At 45.8% G+C, this 18,594-nt stretch overlaps 1 protein-coding gene across 1 annotated transcript in view; it reads left to right on the top strand.

The window, feature by feature from the left end:
- The window catches only part of DNAAF9 (dynein axonemal assembly factor 9), a 124,200-nt gene extending 121,591 nt beyond the window's left edge, over positions 1–2,609 (top strand). Inside the window, exon 37 of the mRNA XM_090035105.1 lies at positions 132–2,609. Within this exon, the coding sequence (XP_089891231.1) occupies positions 132–244 (113 nt within the window). The 3' untranslated portion in view covers positions 245–2,609. The remainder of the gene's footprint in view (positions 1–131) is intronic.
- The last annotated feature ends 15,985 nt before the right edge of the window (positions 2,610–18,594 follow it).

Below are 18,594 nucleotides of genomic sequence, written 5' to 3'. Positions count from 1 at the left end.
ACGGTGGCATATTTTATTATCTAAATATGTATGTCTTAGTAGTTCAGTTGCACAGTTAGTACAGCTTGTTTTTATTTGAATGTATGCTGTCTTTGGCTGGATACTTTTTTTCCCTTAATGTTTGACATCAGTGATGGACCAGTTCATGAATGACTACTTGGAAGAAGCAAACCGAGAAATAGAGAAGTACAACAGAGAGCTGGAAGAGCAGGAGTATGACGACCTCTTTGAGATGAAGATCTAAATATGTGTGTTTTGAATTTCTGAGCCACCAAGCAACTGTCAGTAACCAAAAAATGCTGTTGTCCTTCCTGGTTAACAAGAAAATCAAAAGTGAAGTGTCAGTTTTCAACCATCCTTCGAAATAGAAGAGTTTGTTCCTGTGAGGTTGGCATTTTTAATCTGGTAACCGCTAAGTTATTTGTACTATCTGGTTCATTTCCACTTCACCTGTGCGCCAAATCATAAAAAGTATTACCTGGAATCTCTCCAGCTAGTTGTGCAAAAATACTGTGTACTTAAGAAAAAATGAATTTCCCAAGAGGCTGAAGCCTGATCATGAAACTGGTCTGCTGTATTGATAATCAAACCCATAGCTTGGTTCTTTAAGTGTCCTATAAAATGTTTAGCACAGATTTTGCAAACATGCTGATAAATGCAAAAAGGGCCAACGTGGATGTGCGCTTGAAGCATGTCAGCATGTGGGATTGGGGGGTGTTCCTAAAGCGAGAAATGGGGGAACACTGGAAAGGCTCTGAAGAGAGTTCCCAATCGTACTGCTGTTTTTGGCTCTCCTGTGAAATCCCTGCAATGCCTGAATGCGTACATAGTGATTTGATCTTCTATAATGAGATGTCAGTACATTTTGGTGAAAAAAAGATCAGTGGAGATGCTTTGCTTTCTCCCCTGCCACTATCGTGAGGTGTTGTGCAAAATGCATTACAGGCAAGATGCTGTAATCTGGGACCTGCCATTGCTAAAGGGTTTTCTTGTACGCTTTACTCTTGCAGCAAGTGCCAAGCAGAGCATGCCAGGGGATGAGTCAGGTATCTTTTAGCTGAAGAGAGAGAGGAATGACAGCAGAGGAATAATTATTTCCAAAGGTGAAACAATAGCAAAAGATAGGAAATAATTCCATTTCAGGCTTGGAAGTACCTTTGTACGTGAAGCTTTTAGAAAAGCCTGGTGCTGTAGCCTTCCACAGAATTGAAACACACAGGGTGAATTTTTTTTTTTTCCTTTGCAAGAGTCCCTGCTGGTTTATTTTTCCCTCAAATTGATATTACAGTGGAAATGATTGGCACCTTGTCTTCTAAATTAAATCCTGTTTGGAGCATGACTATGTAGAATGCCAGCTAAAGGACTGTGAGATGGCATCCCCTAGAAGCTATTTAGGTAGGATTATTGAAGTTGATTTCCTTGGAAAACAGATTGCTGTAGCTCATTACGTACTTGGAAGCGAGCTAAGTAGAAACCAGCCAGCCAAGAAAATGTTGACTTGTGTATGCCTTTGCTCAGGAACAGATAACAATCTGCTTTTAATGCAACCAGAACCTGTCTGTTGGCCAGATGTACACGATGAAATAAGAAGTCCTTATTGACATATTTATCTGAAGACACTTATGGTGTCTTTGGTTAAAAGGGACCAGATTTCACTCTGTGCACTAGTCTAAGGCTACAGAAAAAATAAAGCCTTAGGAAATGAATTCTGTATGTTTGGAGTATTAAATGTCAGTCGGGCCACAAAAATCAAAAGCTCTTTGTAGATGAAATTTTACTATGCATCGCTACCAAGTAACTCGGGGAGTTTTCTGAGCTGTGATCATTGCACAGCATGGCCTTTGGATTCCAGGTGATGCAGCTTAGCATTTAAATGTTGTGAGGCTGCTTTTTAGATAGCTTTCATACCAGATCCAAAAAAGCTTTCTGAATTTAGGAGTTACTTTGCGCGACCCGAGACTTTGTAAAGGAAACCATATTTTTCCCATTAAAGTCCAGTCCAAGCCAGCAATTAGTTCCAAGTTCTTTAAGGCTTTCTAAGGCAACCCATAGTACAGGTAGAGCATCATAATAAGGCTCATTTAAGTAATCTATGCATGGCTACACTTCAGTCTTTTAATATACTGTAGTGCCTGGTAGGTAAATGTAAGTAGCAGTTTATTTCAGGGGAGTTATCAGTGTTTAGAAACTAAGTAAAATTGGCTGCATAAAACTGGGTATTAAGCCAGAGGCTTGAAAATTCACAACTCTGGAGGTAACATTGCAATAAAAGGGGCATTAGGGGATTAGAAAAATGTGTACTCCTTTGCCGGTGTAACTTAGCAGAAAACACTGTTGGCTCCTTCTAGGCCTAAATTGTCTAATGATCTGTAAAAGCCATATATCTAGAATTAGCTGTATGACTATGTAATGTCAGGCAAAGTAACCAAAGTTGAGACAACAGGCACTTTGTCAACATTTTGTCTCAACTTGGAAGCCGATAACAGTGTAGATTTTTAAGTGCAATTGATTAAATAATAGACGAAGTTACTGTAGGGTATTTTGCTCCTCTGAACTCTTTTTAAGAATGCCAATTTGTGCAGCTCTTGAAAATTTGAATGTGAATGGGCTCATTCATCTCGTGTTACTTTAAAACTTGCTATATACCAAGGGATGCCCTATGAACAAAAAGGAGCTCATAAAAGTGCTCCAATCTAGTTTCTTGCTGCACAGATCGAGCAGTTTTTAAAGCCTGTATCAGAAGAGATCACCACAAGAAAGGCATAGTATACATATTATATGCTGTACTGCATGCTGAGTGGTAACAATAACTGTGTAATATGATGAAGACCTTTCACCATACTGGTACTATTTCAATTAATATATTTTGGTATTGAAATAATTTGATTACCTCAGCTTTTTCATGTTTGACTGTGATTTTTGGGGGAAAAAAAAATACCGAAATAGAGAAACTGTGACAGTGGTATCCTTTAAACATAGCAGTGCCTTGCACGTGACGTCACTAATGCACTAAGCATGTTACAAAAGTCGATGTCATGGGTTGTATTGCTTGCACCCTTTTTTTTAAAGGAGAAACGGTTTTGGTGAAAGGACTTAAAATTAACCTAGTGGAAAATATTAGCACATGTGGTTCAATTTTTTAAGGTGGGGGGGGGGAAAAACTCTTTGAGGACTAAAATGTCTAAATATTCAATGCTGCTGATTATTTTAATAACAGTTGCTGAAGCATTTTGGAGTTACTTCTGATGGTCAGCAGCACCTTTTTTAGGGGAAGAACATAACTTTTATATTCGTGTCAGAAATGTAAATACCATACTGAACCCCAGTTATAGGGTAATCTGGTTTTTATTGCTCTCTTGAAATTGAGAGAGGAATTGGGTTACTTAAAGTATCTACTTTTTTGAAATTTTTTACTACTGTAAAAGTGAAAAAAGCACCGTCTCTATGTAAGCTGCAAACCTTCAGATACATTAAGAAGTGCCATTACACTGTTCCTTATTATTTGTACTGTATACTGAAAATTGAAAACAGTAAGTTTTTTGTCTGATCATTTCTGGCATTGTGATGAAGTGCTAAGAGTCCTCAAGGAGTTTACATGCTTTGCTGACCTTTTAATGTTAGCAGCTTGTGGGTTGGTTTTTTTTTTCCTTACTGAGAATGAGTGTGATCAGAAGTTACTGAAGTTATAGGGGAGGAAATGTGACAAACTTACAAAAGGAACGCTTGCAACTTGAATTGAACTGCGATCTAGGAATATTTCTTTGTAAAACGGTGGAATTTGTTGCTATTCCAAGTTTTACACCTTGTCTTTAGCTACAGAGGTTGCGGGGAGAATTGAAGTTGCTATTAAAAGTTCCTTAATAAGTTTTTTTTTTATGGAGAATTTTTTTTCTGAATTTGCACAGATATAAGCTCTGGAATACCTTGTTGGTGTTCTTAAAAGGGAAAATTGTAACTAGTAGAGTAAATCATAAACTGTGATTTGTTAGAACTACAATGTTAATCTAATTTTAGATTGTTAAAAATGTACCTCAAAAGGCTAGTGAGAAATTGCTTCGTTTTTACACAATTGTCAAATATAACACATCTCACTTTACAGTGTGCCAAAATTCACTTTTTTATACTAGTTGTCAATGCTTTAATATTTGCAACTTGTTAAGTTGAAAACGTTGTATTTACAAACACTACTGTAACTTCAGTTAAACTGAATTGTGTGATTGAAGCTTTTTTGCTTATTATTGTATTTATTACACAACTTGATTCAGTAAATATAAAATCTACCTTTCCATTTATTTTTGTATTGTTTTACATGTTTATACTTGCGGTCTGTGATTTTTGTTTTGTGTTGTTTTTACACCTGTAATTCAGATGTGATGCTGACAACCAATAAACAATATCCATCTGTTGCATTTAATTTCTGTTCCTCTGATAAATTTACTATTTAGGCATTTAGTGGGCTTTTAAAACTTAGATATACTGATATTATTGCTGTTAATAATAATATCTACCCCCCAGCCCTTTCAGGAATAGTCGAACTAAAATGTGAGACATGGCCACCAGACCGCTAATTACATAAATTACCATGTGTACATCCTTAACTTCCACTTTCTAGTTTTGTGTAAAGATCACTCAAGGATCAGGCTGCTATTCTCATGTTAGACTTCATGCAAAACTTTTTAATTATCTGGATAAGACTGAAATGATCGTAAATTTTAAATATCTATACAAGTTTGTGTCTGAACTAGTTGCACGCTTCTAAAGATCATGAAGGTCTTTTCAAAGCATGAGATGTATCGTGTGACTCGGCAGTAGAATGATTTTATTCAGAAGGAGCAAATGCATTTAATGAGTAATGTTTATCTCAGAATACTTATAATGGACAAATAGAAGAAAGCATGTTCATTTTATGTCTAAATCCTACTCCTCTGATTTGTGTATGAGAGTTGGTCAAAATAATGCCTCCCTCCTTTTTTCTCAGCCAAGTATTGAAAAATATTAAACCTGCATGGCAAAGGTGTACATCCCCCCTGAACACACACACCGCTCCTTTCCAACATGGCCTTCTCCATCGATGGCTTCTTTTTCCTCCAGTGGTGAACACGGACCCATATCCCAACCTTGAATGATCCCTGTTGTGCAGCCAGTGTCGCAGCCTCCATCACTGTGCTGCCATCCCAGAAACTTTGCCCTCATAGTCTGTCCTTCATCCTCTGGGCTGTGGAGATGGTGGGGCAACACAGTCCCTCCAACCACTGAGGCTGCCTTGTGCCTTTTGGGGTGCCCAACTTGGGGTGCCGACCAGCCTTGTCATGGAAAAGCAGTTCCCCAAACGCATGTCTGTTGGGGTGATCTCTGCCCGCGATGGTCCATTTCTTCAGGACCTTAATATAAACTGGTGACTATACTAGGATCCCCATACCCAAGAAGTCGAGAAGAACATTGTCCTTGTGCAAGACTGACTTGAGATGATGGAAATAAGGATTCATAACTTCCTGACTGAATGCTGGGTTACCTTGTCACCAGTGAGATGGTCATGTTGAAAAATGGCTCTGCGTTCAGTGATTATCTACAAATTTTCCCTCTTAAGTTTAATATTTTTCCATAATAACGTGAATGGGTTGCAAGATTTATTTGATCAATATATTCGAGACCTTAGCCACCATAATGAAAAACGAGTCGATGGGGCACTGAATTTCAGTCTGTATTCTGTATAACCCGGTATGTATTCCATGTTCTTTATTTCATTGTTTGATTATATATCATTACATTTCTACAGTAATGAAAATCAGTGTTCATTTCTTACTTGTGATTCGAGGTGTTGATGAAGCTGGTGATAGGGAAGTTCAGCTAGCTACAACCCTGTCTCCACTGAAACCATAAATGCTTTTCCTGGTATAGGGGCTTCTCAGACAACCAGTAAAGCTACAGGGCAGGAAGGCTCAAAGCAGCAGTTTTGAACTGCACAGTGAAAGTACTTTTAATCCAAATGCTTTGTATATAAGTTGCTATATAAGAAAAGCTGTATCTTTGCTCAAAGTATGCATTTTAAATTGAGATTTGAAGATAACTGCCTTGTCTGATCCAAGATCTACTTTGTCTGTAGCTGGTGTTAAAACTGCCCTTAACTTCCAAAGCATGTTGGGGAGAACAGCTTGGTTACAAGCAATAACAATAGATTGGAGAAGAAAGAAACATCTCAAACCAGTTACCAAGCAGGAAAAAAGGTGTTTTTGTTTTGTATGGAGCAAGGTTTGCTTGGTGTGTGCAGAGATGAGTTGCTGATCCATGGCATGATGATTTTTCAGTTTTCCCTGAAACTTCATTTATCATGTCCACCTTTTTTTTGAAAAAGTGATGATTCAAGCTGGCTGGATAGTATGGACGTCTGTTCGAGTCAACTCCACTGGTAGTCGTTTGCAGTCAGCCATGTCACAGAATTATTTTCACAAACCAATCGACTTCCTCTTTAAAAGGGAGTTATTTTTGCCTGTTTGCACCTTTCCTGTGAGAAGGTTATTCTAAAACCTCACTGCTTTGATAGTTAGACAAGCCAGAAGGTGTTTGGGCCTTATCTTTTCTTGCACCAACTGCATAGTTAAGAGAGATCTTAAATGAACAGCAGCACAGGGTAGGTGTCTTTGTATTGGTAGGAGCGTTGCCAGCAGGTCGAGGGAAGTGCTGTACTGGGGAGGCCGTATCTGGAGTCCTGTGTCCAGTCGTGGGCCCTGCACTGCAGAAAGGATGTGGACAAATTGGAGAGACTACAGCCATGGGCAACAAAAATGTTTCGGGGGCTCTCAGTCTTTCCTCATGACTTATGAGGAAAGACAGAGAGCTGGGCTTATTTAGTCTGGAGAGGAGGAGACCGAGGGGGACTGAATAGCAGCCTTCAGCTCCCTGCAGGAGGGTTACAAAGAGGTTGGAGCTGGACTGGTCTCAGTGGGGGCAGATGGCAGGACAAGGAGTAATGGGCTCAAGCTGCAGCAAGAAAATTTGAGGTTGGATATTAAGATAAATTTTCTGACTAGGAGGGTAATAAAACACTGAAACAGGCTCCCCAGAGAGGTGGTACAATCTCCTTCCTTGGAGGTTTTTAAGACCCAGATAGACAAAGCCTTGGTTGGGATGATGTAGCTGGGGCTGGTCCTGCTTGGAGCAGCGGGTTGGACTAGATGCGACCTCTTGAGGTCCCTGCCAACCCTCATTTTCTGTGGTTCAACGGTGTCCCACTGCCAGTTATCCTCAGGAAAACAAACACTTTCGCTCATGTAGATGTGGTTAACAGGCCCTTTCTAGTTGAGTATTTCCTGGGCCACACTACACCCCTACTACTGATGCTTAGAAAGGGTCTAACTTCCAGCCTGAATGTAATAGGCAACTCTTGGTCCTTCTGGATCACGGTGTAGGCATGAGAGGTCAACAGGACCTTCAAAGGGTGCACGTAGGCAGGAGTATAGAGGAGTGGAGGCTGCCCAGACCTACCATCCCTGCTTTGGACCATTGAGACAAAATCCAAAGGCCCGGCTGTTGGGTGCCTCAATGGTTGTAATTATTTGTGTCCAAGAATTGATGCCAGGTCTCCCACGTAGTAGATGGGGAGTCTTGCTGAATAGCAGGTTCAGCCTAAATATATTCATGGCCATATGAGTCTTTAATTCTGCTAGCCTTGTCCTCTGATAAACATGATTGAATTAGAAATGGGGGTTGGGAAGGACCGATCCAACAGTAAAAAGAAGCATATTGTGCACATTTCAAGTTTGTCACTTGCCATCAAATGAAATTTGAAATTATTTTTAAAACAATCTGTTCTTTGACTGGAGGGGGAGGGGGCGAGGCACTGGGGGAAGGTGTTCCTTTGAGAGATGCAAGTCTGGCGTTGGATCTGTAAAATGCTTCCTCTGCACTGTTGACAAAGTGTGAAATGGATGGCGAGGAGGAATTTTCCCTAGCCCCGTTAAACAGCCGGTGTTTGCAAGTGCAGGAGTCGTTTTTCTTTGTGCATGAGCTTTTCCCGAGCCCTTTTCACCGTGCTGCCGGGAATGTGGTGTTTGCTTCAGCCTCCCTACAGTGCATTGAAATCAAGCAAGGGGGAAATACTTTTCTTTTTTTCTCGTGTGATGGATACACAAATTGTTTTCTTGGCATCTTCCTGGGTGATAGCAAGTGCCTGGCTCCGAATGCTAAATGCATCTCATCACATGCTTAAAGTTGGGGCTTTGGGGCTATATCCAGCCCAAGTTGAGTTGATAGGAATTTTCCATCGGGCTCCCAGTCCCTTAGGGTGGAGGATTCTGGAAAGTTACCTCTTGGCATGACTTCATCTTGATCTACAGTTGCTTCTTAATTGGATTTGACGAACAAATTCATAGGGTCCTGATAAAGTTTGCATTATCAACAAACTTTCCATTCATTGCTGTTCCATTTATCTATTGTCACTTTTCAAACTTAAGAGTCCTCTTTGGAGTTGCAGTTGTGTCTGTATTCATGTCTCTGGATGTATGGATTTATTTTTCTGCTTTAGGTTAAATACATTTTGGCCCTTGAGTGTCTAGGATCTGCCTGCCTCCTTCCCATTTAGCTTCTGCTGCTTGACTTTGCCCAACAGTTCACATTAGAAGGCTAAACGGAGGTCGCTACAGCTATAAAATAAAATTATTTCAAAGTGATTTTTTGCAAGGAGGATTCATGTATTGCAAAAAAAAAAAAAAAAAGACAACTGGTTTCATGCAAAATGTGCTGGTGTGTGGTATACAGAAGGCTGGAGAACTTTGTCCTGGAGCGGTGGCATCAAAGGGTTAACCATTAAAACCAGCACTTGTTCCAGCTGTGTTATAAAAATCTGGAAAATTAAATGTATGTAGGGAGAAAACCCTGGCAACTGTTGAGCCATCTGTGACTAGGGGTTTCCTAAACATACGCAAACCTAGTCTTCATCTCGTGTCCTCTTAAAGGGTTTGCCTTCCAAATTTTCTAAATGTTAGGTGGTCCAAGGTCAGGAGACTTGTCCACTACCAGAGTATTACCCAAAGGCCTGCTAACGAGTCCAGAATGCTATTTAGTCTTCCCCCAAAAAACAGGTAATTTTACAAATCCCAATTTCTTTAGCTTTTTATCCCTATGTAAATGTCAAGCTGCTCCCAGGTACTTTTAATATACAGCTGCACCTGCCTCTCTCTTATTTTATTTTTATGTATTTAGTTTGTAGCTTGCATGGTGATGCTTTGCATTGTTTCTAGTGGAAGGGTCTGGTATTTCAACCAGTTCAGTATTCAAGTGCTAATACACTCGAAAGTTGGGGCTGGTCCTGCTTTGAGCAGGGGGCTGGACAAGATGTGACCTCCTGAGGTCCCTTCCAGCCCTACTTTGTTGAGGAAACAGAGTTGAGACTACTTTAGTAGGGAACAGGGTTGGGATATTGTACAGTAAGACCTAGGCAAACTTGACTGGATTAAGAGAAATTGGATTAAATTTACTAACCTAAATGCAAGGTCATGTCGTCTAGGGACTAGCTGCTAGGAGTTTCTGCTAAAAACAGAGCTCACCAGTGGGGGATGAATGAAAGAGTAACACAGGCAAGGGTATAGGAGTCTGTCATGAGTCTGGCTGAGCAGCTGATGTGCTGTGGTGTTGGAAAAAGGCAGGTGATGTTCTATGTCCACGTATTATTAGTAGTGTCAGGGATGTATTAATGCAATTGTAAAAGACATTGGGGAAAACTCAGGAATCCTGAGCAGTTGTGTGCAATGTGACGACTTCCCAGAAGGGTGACCTAGGAGGACCAGGGTGGGAGGAGGGCTTTGCTTGCAGCAGGAGACTTAAGCCGCTTGGCTTCTCTCCTCTCTGCCACTGTGGCTGGGCCACAATAGCTGTCTGTAAACACGTGGGCAGGGAAGAGGTGAGTCGAAACTGTCTCTGAATAAATTGTAGGCTGGAAATAAGACTGAGAAGATGTTTGGTCTTCTACTGCACAACCATAGCCAACTAGTTTAAGAGGAAGTTTGGTCAGTTTCATAGATTTCATAGACGTCAGGGCTGGAAGGGACCTCGGGAGATCATCGAGTCCAGCCCCCTGCCCAAAGGGCAGGAAGTCAGCTGGGGTCATAGGATCCCAGCAAGATAAGCATCCAATTTGCTCTTGAAGGTGTTCAATGTAGGCGCTTGAACCACCTCCGCTGGCAGACTGTTCCAGACCTTGGGGGCTCAGACAGTAAAGAAATTCTTCCTTATGTCCAGCCTGAAACGGTCTTGCAGGAGTTTGTGACTGTTTGACCTCGTCATCCCTTGGGGCGCTCTGGTGAACAGATGTTCCCCCAGATCCTGGTGGTCACCCCTGATAAACTTACAGGTGGCCATCAGATCCCCCCTGAGCCTGCACTTTTCCAGGCTAAGGAGTCCCATGGCTCTCAGCCTGTCCTCGTAAGGTCTGTTTTCCTGACCTCTGATCATGCGCGTGGCTCTCCTCTGGACTCTCTCAAGCTTCTCCACATCCTTCTTGAATTGTGGAGCCCAAAACTGGACGCAGTACTCCAGCTGCGGCCTCACCAAGGCCGGGTACAAGGGGAGAATGACGTCCCGGGATTTGCTCGAGAAGCATCTATGGATGCACGCCAGCATTTTGGTCGCTTTACTAGCCGCAGCATCGCATTGCAGGCTCATGTTCATCTTGTGGTCAATGATGACCCCCAAGTCTCTTTCTTCTGTAGTGCTATCCAACGTAGCACTGCCGAGCCTATAAGGGTGCTGCAGGTTTTTCCTCCCAAGGTGGAGAACCTTGCATTTTTCGGTGTTGAACACCATCAGGTTCTCGTCTGCCCATTTGCTGAGCTTGTCCAGGTCAGCCTGGATCACCCGCCTGTCTTCTGGCGTGGATGCTTTGCCCCAAAGTTTGGTGTCATCGGCGAACTTGGCCAGTCCACTCCTGACTCCAATGTCCACATCGTTAATGAAGATGTTGAACAGTATAGGTCCCAGGACAGAGCCTTGAGGGACCCCACTGGTCACAGGGCACCACGATGAATGACTGCCATCAATCACAACCCTCTGGGTCCGACCACGAAGCCAATTTCCCAGCCAGCGGATCGTGGTGGAGCCAAGGCCACAACTGGGCAGTTTGGCCAAGAGGTGATCATGGGATACCAGATCAAAAGCTTTTTTGAAGTCAAGATATATGACATCAATCTCTTCTGCCTTGTCCAGGTGATAGGTCACCTGGTCGTAGAAGGAAATGAGATTGGTCAAACAAGACCTACCCGCAACAAACCCGTGCTGGCTGTCCCTTAGGAGTTAGCCTGGGCCAGTCCCTCAAGGATGGCCTCCTTAATAAACTTTTCTAAGATCTTCCCCAGGATAGAAGTCAGGCTAATGGGCCTGTAGTTAGCCGGATCCACTCTCCTCCCTTTCTTGAAGATCTGCACTACACCAGAGCTCCAGGAGCTCTCGAAGACCCGTGCCAGGGGCTGGGCTATGACGCTCGCCAGCTCCTTGAGTACCCTGGGGTGCAGGTTGTCAGGGCCAGCTGACTTGAAGGTATCCAGCTTCTCAAGGTGTTCCTTCATGAGGTCAGGATTGATGGAGGGTAGGGGATCCCCCTCACCCAGATCTCCCTGTCCCATAGCAGGCATGGGCATCCCGTGTGACTGAAAGACTGACGCAAAGTACCTATTTAATAGGTTGGCTTTTTCCTGGGTGTCCTTTGTCAGTTGCCCCATCTGGTTTAGCAGGGGTCCAACATTGCCCTTGCTTTTCCTCCGGCTCCCCACATATCTGAAAAAGGACTTTTTGTTGTCCTTGATGTCTGAAGCTAGTTGGAGTTCAGTTGCAGCCTTGGCTTTCCTGGTTTGCTCCCTGCAGGACCTGACCAGCGTGGAGTAATCCTCCTTGGAGGTGAATCCCATCCTCCATCCTTTGTAGGCTTTCCTTTTTAGCCACAGTAGGTCCGCTAGGTCCCTGGAGAGCCAGGGGGGCTGCTGTGCCTTCTTGCTGCCTTTCCTGCGTGTTGGAATAGATTTAGCCTGTGCACTGAGGATCGCTTCCTTGAGAAGCAACCACTCTTCTTGAACTCCCATCTCCCTGGGGTCATGGTCCCTAAGGGCCTGACCGACTAGCCTCTTGAGCTTGTCAAAGTCGGCTTTTCTGAAGTCAAGGGCTTCCGTGTTGCTGACTGACTTGCCAGCTTTACGGTGGATGGTGAAGGTGATCAGCTTGTGGTCGCTGTCACCCAGCTTCCCATCAATCACTAGGTCGCTGATTAGGTCGTCCCCCATAGCCAGTACCAGGTCAAGCAGCGCTTGCCTCTCGTTGGCCCATAGACTTCTTGAGTCAGGTAGAGGTCATCCACGCACGAGAGAAAGCTTTGCGCCCGCTCAGATTTAGCTGAGTGATCTTCCCACGAGATGTCCGGGTAATTGAAGTCACCCATGACAACCAAGGTCCTGGAGCAAGCGGCCTCAGTCAGTTCCCGGGCGAACTCCTGGTCAAGCTCAGGACTTTGAGTGGGAGGTCTGTAGCAGACTCCCACCGTTGTGTCCCCTGTGCCGAATTCCCCACGAATTTTTACCCAGAGGGTCTCTAGCTGTCCATGCCGGTCGCCAACATCAGCTTGCAGGGACATGTAGCTTTCCTTCACATAGAGAGCTACACCCTCTCCCCTTTTGTCAACACGATCCCTCCTGTACAGGGTATAGCCCTCTATCCCCGTGGTCCAGTCATGGGCGGGGTCCCACCAGGTCTCCGTTATCCCAATGACATCGTATTTCTTTGCACTGAGCAGGAGGACGAGCTCGTCCTGCTTGTTGCCCAGGCTCCTGGCGTTAGTGTACAGGCAGGCAAGTGTGCCCTTGGGGGCTCTTGCCTTGCCCACAGATTGTACCAGGGCTGGGGCAGGGGTGGGCTCCCTGAAGTGCCCCCTTAAGTGCCTTGGTCCGCTGGCTTTGCAAGGGCCGTTCAGCGGGCCAGCAGGGGCAGTCGTCCCCCCAGTTGATGAGAGTGGTGTAGATTTTTAGCAGGGAACTGGACCTGATGCTCTAAAGTCAGGGGTGCTCAACCCTCCAGATCCAGCCCACAGAGCCATATCACCCAGCCCCCCGGGATCCCCACAGCACCAAAACTTGGCAGGATGCAGGACCGGATCCTGATGCATGGGCTGGATGCATGAGACCCTATCCAGTCATGTGGGGAGGAGCCAGCACAGGGCCCAACCATGGTGCATGGGCATTGATCCAGCTTGTAGACTGGTCCCAGGCTATTCAATTGGTGCATGGGGCCAAAACCCGCAGCACCACTGCTCTTGGTTGTCCCTATCTAGGATCTTACTAAAAACACACAAACCCCTTGGAATTAAATTTCTGGGACCACTTTTCTCAATTTTTTTCCTTGCCTTTCATATCTGTGACTCTGGTCACGTTTGCAAGGGGACCAATTCCGCTTGGCCTTGGGTGAACCATTAGCCTCCCAAAGACTGCTGATTGGGCGTTTCCGAGGCTGTGTGTCTATAGAGGCCAGTTGCCTTGTTTGCTTTGTGAGTTAGGGTAATTGCAATAATAAATTCACAACAGGAATTGCATGGAAACAGAATGCTTGGAAAATGAATGGCCCCGGGTCTAGTTCCCATTGTAAACGCTCTTCGAGGTGCTCATACATAGCCCCTATTGAATTGCTTAAAATAACCCTTCACGCTAGTTTGATGTCTCGGTAGGAAAGAAAACACCCAACAGCCAGGCCCAGAGGATTTCAATAGCTTTATTTCTCCAGGACAGACAAAAAGACAAGGAAAGTGAGTCTGAGTTCCCCATTCATAGCTCGGAAATCATTAGGCACACAATGCATTGTATGGATCACTGCCGACGCGCCCGACACAGCTAAAACAGGAAACTGGTAAGAGTTAAAACTAAGCCTCTAGCAAACCCCACCACAAACCTTCCATTTTTCTGTGTTATCAAAGTTAGTTCAATATTTATTTTATATACATCCTGTTCCGGACTTTGATTTGGTCCATATAGTGCACCTTCCTGCCTTCTAATATCTGATTCATTACGTGACTGATTTTCTTTCTTGGCCCTCCCTCTGCCCATTTTAACTCTTTATCTTGTCACCGTGGAAGTTGGGTCTTTGGATGGAGTTGGTCTGTGGTGCTTTCCCCCCACTTGGACTTTGTCCTTTATAATTTGTAAGCAGTGGACCTGCTTGGCTTCCTTTTGGGGAGGATGGTAGTGGATGGATGTCTCACGTATCATCAACTCAGGGTATGAGCAGGTGTAACAAAACTTTTCAAATGCCTTTTAAATGCGTTGAAGGAGCAGCAAGAAGACACGTATGTGCCCGTGAATCCTGCTTTGGGTCCTGGAGCACAGTTCCCAAATCCTCCCAGTTAGGATCATAGGAAAGTCGGGCTGGAAGGGACCTCACGAGGTTATCTAGTCCAGCCCCCTGCTCTAGGCAGGATCATCCCTGACTAAGCCAGCCCAGCCAAGGGTCTGTCCTACCTGCTCTCAAAATCCCAGGGATGGAGATTGCACAGCTTCTCTCTCTAGGTGTCTCTTCCAGTGCTTGACCACCCCCACTGGCAGAAAGCTTTTCCCAATCTCCAACCTAAATCTCCTTTGCTGCAGCTTATAATCACAGGCAATGAGGGTGGGAAGGGACCTCAGGAGGTCACATCTAGTCCAGCCCCCTGCTCCAAGCAGGACCAGTCCCAGCTACATCATCCCAGCCAGGGCTTTGTCAAGCCAGGCCTTAATCTCCAAGGATGGAGACGCCACCACCCCTCTGATCCAAGACCAATCTTTGAGGAACGCCTCTAGTAATGTCCTGCTATGCAAATAGTTTCCTTTGCAACATCCTCCACTGTCGTCTCTCTTTCAGCCGGGTCCTTCCTCACCCTCCTAGTGGAAGGTTTTCCTCGTATCCAACCTAAGCTGGAGACTGTTGCTCCTTGTCCTGTCCCCTGCCGCCACAGAGAAAAGCCCATTTCCATCTTCTCTGTAATAACCCTTCAAGTGTTAGAAGACTGTTATCAAATACCCGCTCTATCTTCTCTTTTCCAAACTAAATTACCTGAGTTTTTACAGACTTTCCTCATCTGTCTCGTCTCCCAGGGCCCTGATCTTTTTTGTTGCCCTGCTCTGGACTCTATCCAGGATGTCCACATCCACTTATCCTGCCTCTACTCGGCTCTTGGCTCTGCCCTCCCATCTACCTGGTTTTGTTCCCTTAAGCTTGAAGTAGCTGATATGGGGGAGTCCTTGGGTCCATAGTTGCCTGTGAATGCAACGACTTGAAGGCCCCTTCCAGGCTTCTCCCAAAGCCAGTTGTAGCCGAGACTCTGGGCATGTTGCACTGCCCTGAGAGCAGGCATTGAAACGCTACTGGTAGGGGTGACATGATTTAACCAAGACCATGCAGGGAACCCATGGCCGTGGCATGAGTCTGTGCCCCTAGAGGTGCTGGATGGAGGGCTAGGAGCATTTAAAGCTTTTGGCTCCCACTCTCCCAAAGTCTCATTTTCATAGGATGATATAAAAGAAGTGCTAGAAGGGACCTCAGGAGGTCACACCTAGTCTAGGCACCTGGTCTGGATGTTGCATGTAGTCCAGCCCTGACTCAACCATCCCAGCCAAGGGTAAGTCTTTACACATAGTAAGTCTTCATCCTAAAGGGCTTCCCACCCAGACAAAGAGAGGCTGTTTTCCCCTCTCTCTTTTCCAGCCAGAGAGCTCGAGCCCAGTGAGGTGGAATGACTTGCCCAAGGCTGTGCAGGAAAGGCTGTGGCAGAGGCAGGTATTGGGTCAGTTGGGTGACTCTTACACCAGCATTGGGCCAGAGAGACACCCCACCTCGCTCGTCACCACCTGCAGAAATGAGGTGCGACAGCCCCCAACCTCAAAATGTTACAACACAGCTGAGTCCATGGAGATGTAAGGCTGGGAGGGACCTTGAGATCTAGTCCAACCGGGGATCGACCCTGCGATGTTAGTATTATTAGCACCGCTCTTTCTCTCGGTGTCCTTGAAAAAAGCAGCCTGACCCTTTCCCTCAACTGCTTGCGGACCAGTGAGCGTCCTGCGGCTTTGCTCGCACTGGTGACGGGGTCGGAGGGTGGTGGGAAGGGATCTGGGGGGATCCTGTAGAAGGACGTAAAGCCTCACTTGTCTCTCATTATGTGGGGCCAGAGAAGCAAGAAGGAGGGGGAACAGCTCCAAGTGGGTGGTGGTCTTTGACCCCCCCTCTCCATCGCAATAGCAGCACCGAACGGGAGCTGTCACAGGAGCCGGCCGTGCCAGTAACTCATAATGGGGTCTCTCGGCATTTCTATTAACGACCCCTTGTCTCCCGATGGTCCAAGAGACAGGTGAGAGGCAAGAATTTTTGAGGCTGATATCTTTTATTGGACCGGCTGCATGGTTCGGATGGACGTCGTCATGGGCTAACACTCCTCCAAAGGCCTCGGAGACCGAAGCAGACGCGGCCGAGCTCAAGAGCAGCTGGAACAGAAGCTGGTTAGATGGGGTCGCGATCTTCTGTGCGGGGTGGACGTCTCTGGACCCAGGAAGGCTTTGAACAATACTTAACGCTTCCAGGATGGGATGGGGGGACAGGGAGTGAAATGGCATGGGTAGCAATAACTGATACTCTGCAATAGGAACAGCAATACGGGGCTCTGAGGATGGCTGGTGCGGAAGATGCTTTCTCTGCACGAAGCATTTGAATCCTTCAGCCTCTGGCCACATAGTGTGATTTTTGCGTGGGTGTGAGATAACAACGGGGGGTGTGCATGCATGCCAGAGCACAGGGCACATATGGGTAGGCATGAACTTGATATGTCTCTGGAAGATGTCTGCCTCTGTGAGAGAGATTTGGGGAATGGGACGACCTGGGCTCTATTCGCTGTTGTGCCATGGCCTGCAAGTCGGGTCCTGCCCTAATTATTTCGTAGGTGTCACAGTGTGATCCTCTTCCCCCTACCAGCTCCAGCCCCAGACAAAGCAGGAAGGTTAAAAACAGAGAACTGGTTTGATCTGGGCTGGCAGTCTTAGGTTTTGACTTGCATCAAGCACAGGGGTGGTGGTGGCTGAGAGGGGCGGGCAATCATTCAGCAATTTGACTGGCAATTAGCTCCGATTAGCCTTGATTGTCCTGGGCCAAAGTGTTCATTCAGATTCATCACAGGTGCTTAGAGTGGGACCAGGAGCCTGTGGACCCTAGGATGAAATTCTTTGTTCCTGGAGCAAGCCCTTGGATAGCTTGATCCCTCTCGCTTTGTAACAAGCCTTCACCTTAACAGGCTCCATAGCTTCATAGTTTCTAGGGTTGGAAGGGACCCAAGAAGTGTCAAGGAGCTGCCCATCTCCAGCATTAGCAGTTTTTGGGGACTAGCAAGGTGAAACAGGATCACGCTCAGGCCCCCTCTACACGTGCCAGTAAAGGCAGGATTGGATCCAATGCGTGATCCACACGTCCCACCTCACAAGTCATACGTGCATGGCAGGACGTGCCATGGTGGGATCACGCCTTATTGCCAGTGCTGGGGGTGCCCCGATCCTGGGCTCCCCCCTCATCAGCAAGAAGCAGGGCTGAGAGAGCCTGGACAGAGTGAGCACCCAGCTATAAAGTGAGCGCACATTTTTGAGGTCTACCTTTATAGCTGGCTGCAGCTGTTTCTCATGTGATGAGTACTTTGCACGTGTAGCTGGTCCCGAGGCACAATTAACCAGTTAATAGCACGATTCCTGTAGTGTGTGTGTGGGGGGGGCTGCCTAGTAAGTGGGAGCAGGTCTAGCCTTGCAGGTGTCTTGGAAACCACTTTCTTTCTACGCTGCTGCTTCTCTCTGTCAAATTCAAATGGCTCCGACAGTCACGAATGAGACTAATATAGTTGGAGTCTCTGGTAAAGCTCTTAAGTTCATCGAGACCCCTGCCCTTAACCCCCCCCCCCCCCCCCGTGTGTGTGTGCCTGCACACACAAGGCGGCATGTCTCTTTGCCAGGTCACAGCCCTCTTTGCAGGGGATGGGTGAGGCTGCAAATCACCTGCAAATGCTCAAACAGCAAAGCCTGCCTCTTCACCTGGTTCAGATCGAGCAGAGGGAGGTGAGGCTGCAAGATGCCCTGTGAAGCATTCACATTTCAAAAGGATTTAAGGCAGGGAAGGGGCAGTGACCACAACTGCCAAAGAGCCCAGCCTTGGCTTGGAAGCCAGCGTAATTAAAATGAAAAGCCTTCCAAGCTTTCATCTAATAACCTCCAATTGGAGGAGGGTTATATTCCCCAGGAGAGCTGTGTTTATGGCAGATTGCACCTGATTTAATTATGTTTTCTTCTGAGGATTGTAATGTTTGATTTCAGTATAGCAGGGCAGGGAAAAAATTAGAACAAAGAGGGATAAAAAAAAAAAAGTGCAAAGAACAAAAAGTTAAACAAACTAACCCCTCCCCCCCGCAAGCATATCTTCCCCTTGCAAAGTGACTACTGGGAACAATGAATCTGGAATACTTTGTCCTTTGGTGCTGCTTACCCTTGAGGGACTCTTTCCTTATTCAAAGAGCTGGGCTGGGATATACATGCCCTGTGCAAGTCCCATGAGCCCGGCTGCTATTACAGC

The sequence above is a fragment of the Crocodylus siamensis genome, chromosome 2 (assembly GCF_052110815.1).
Source record: "Crocodylus siamensis isolate JL-2025a chromosome 2, ASM5211081v1, whole genome shotgun sequence".
Taxonomy (NCBI): Eukaryota; Metazoa; Chordata; order Crocodylia; family Crocodylidae; genus Crocodylus; species Crocodylus siamensis.
Note: the sequence above shows the minus strand (reverse complement) of the source record. Positions and strands in the feature narration are given on the sequence as shown.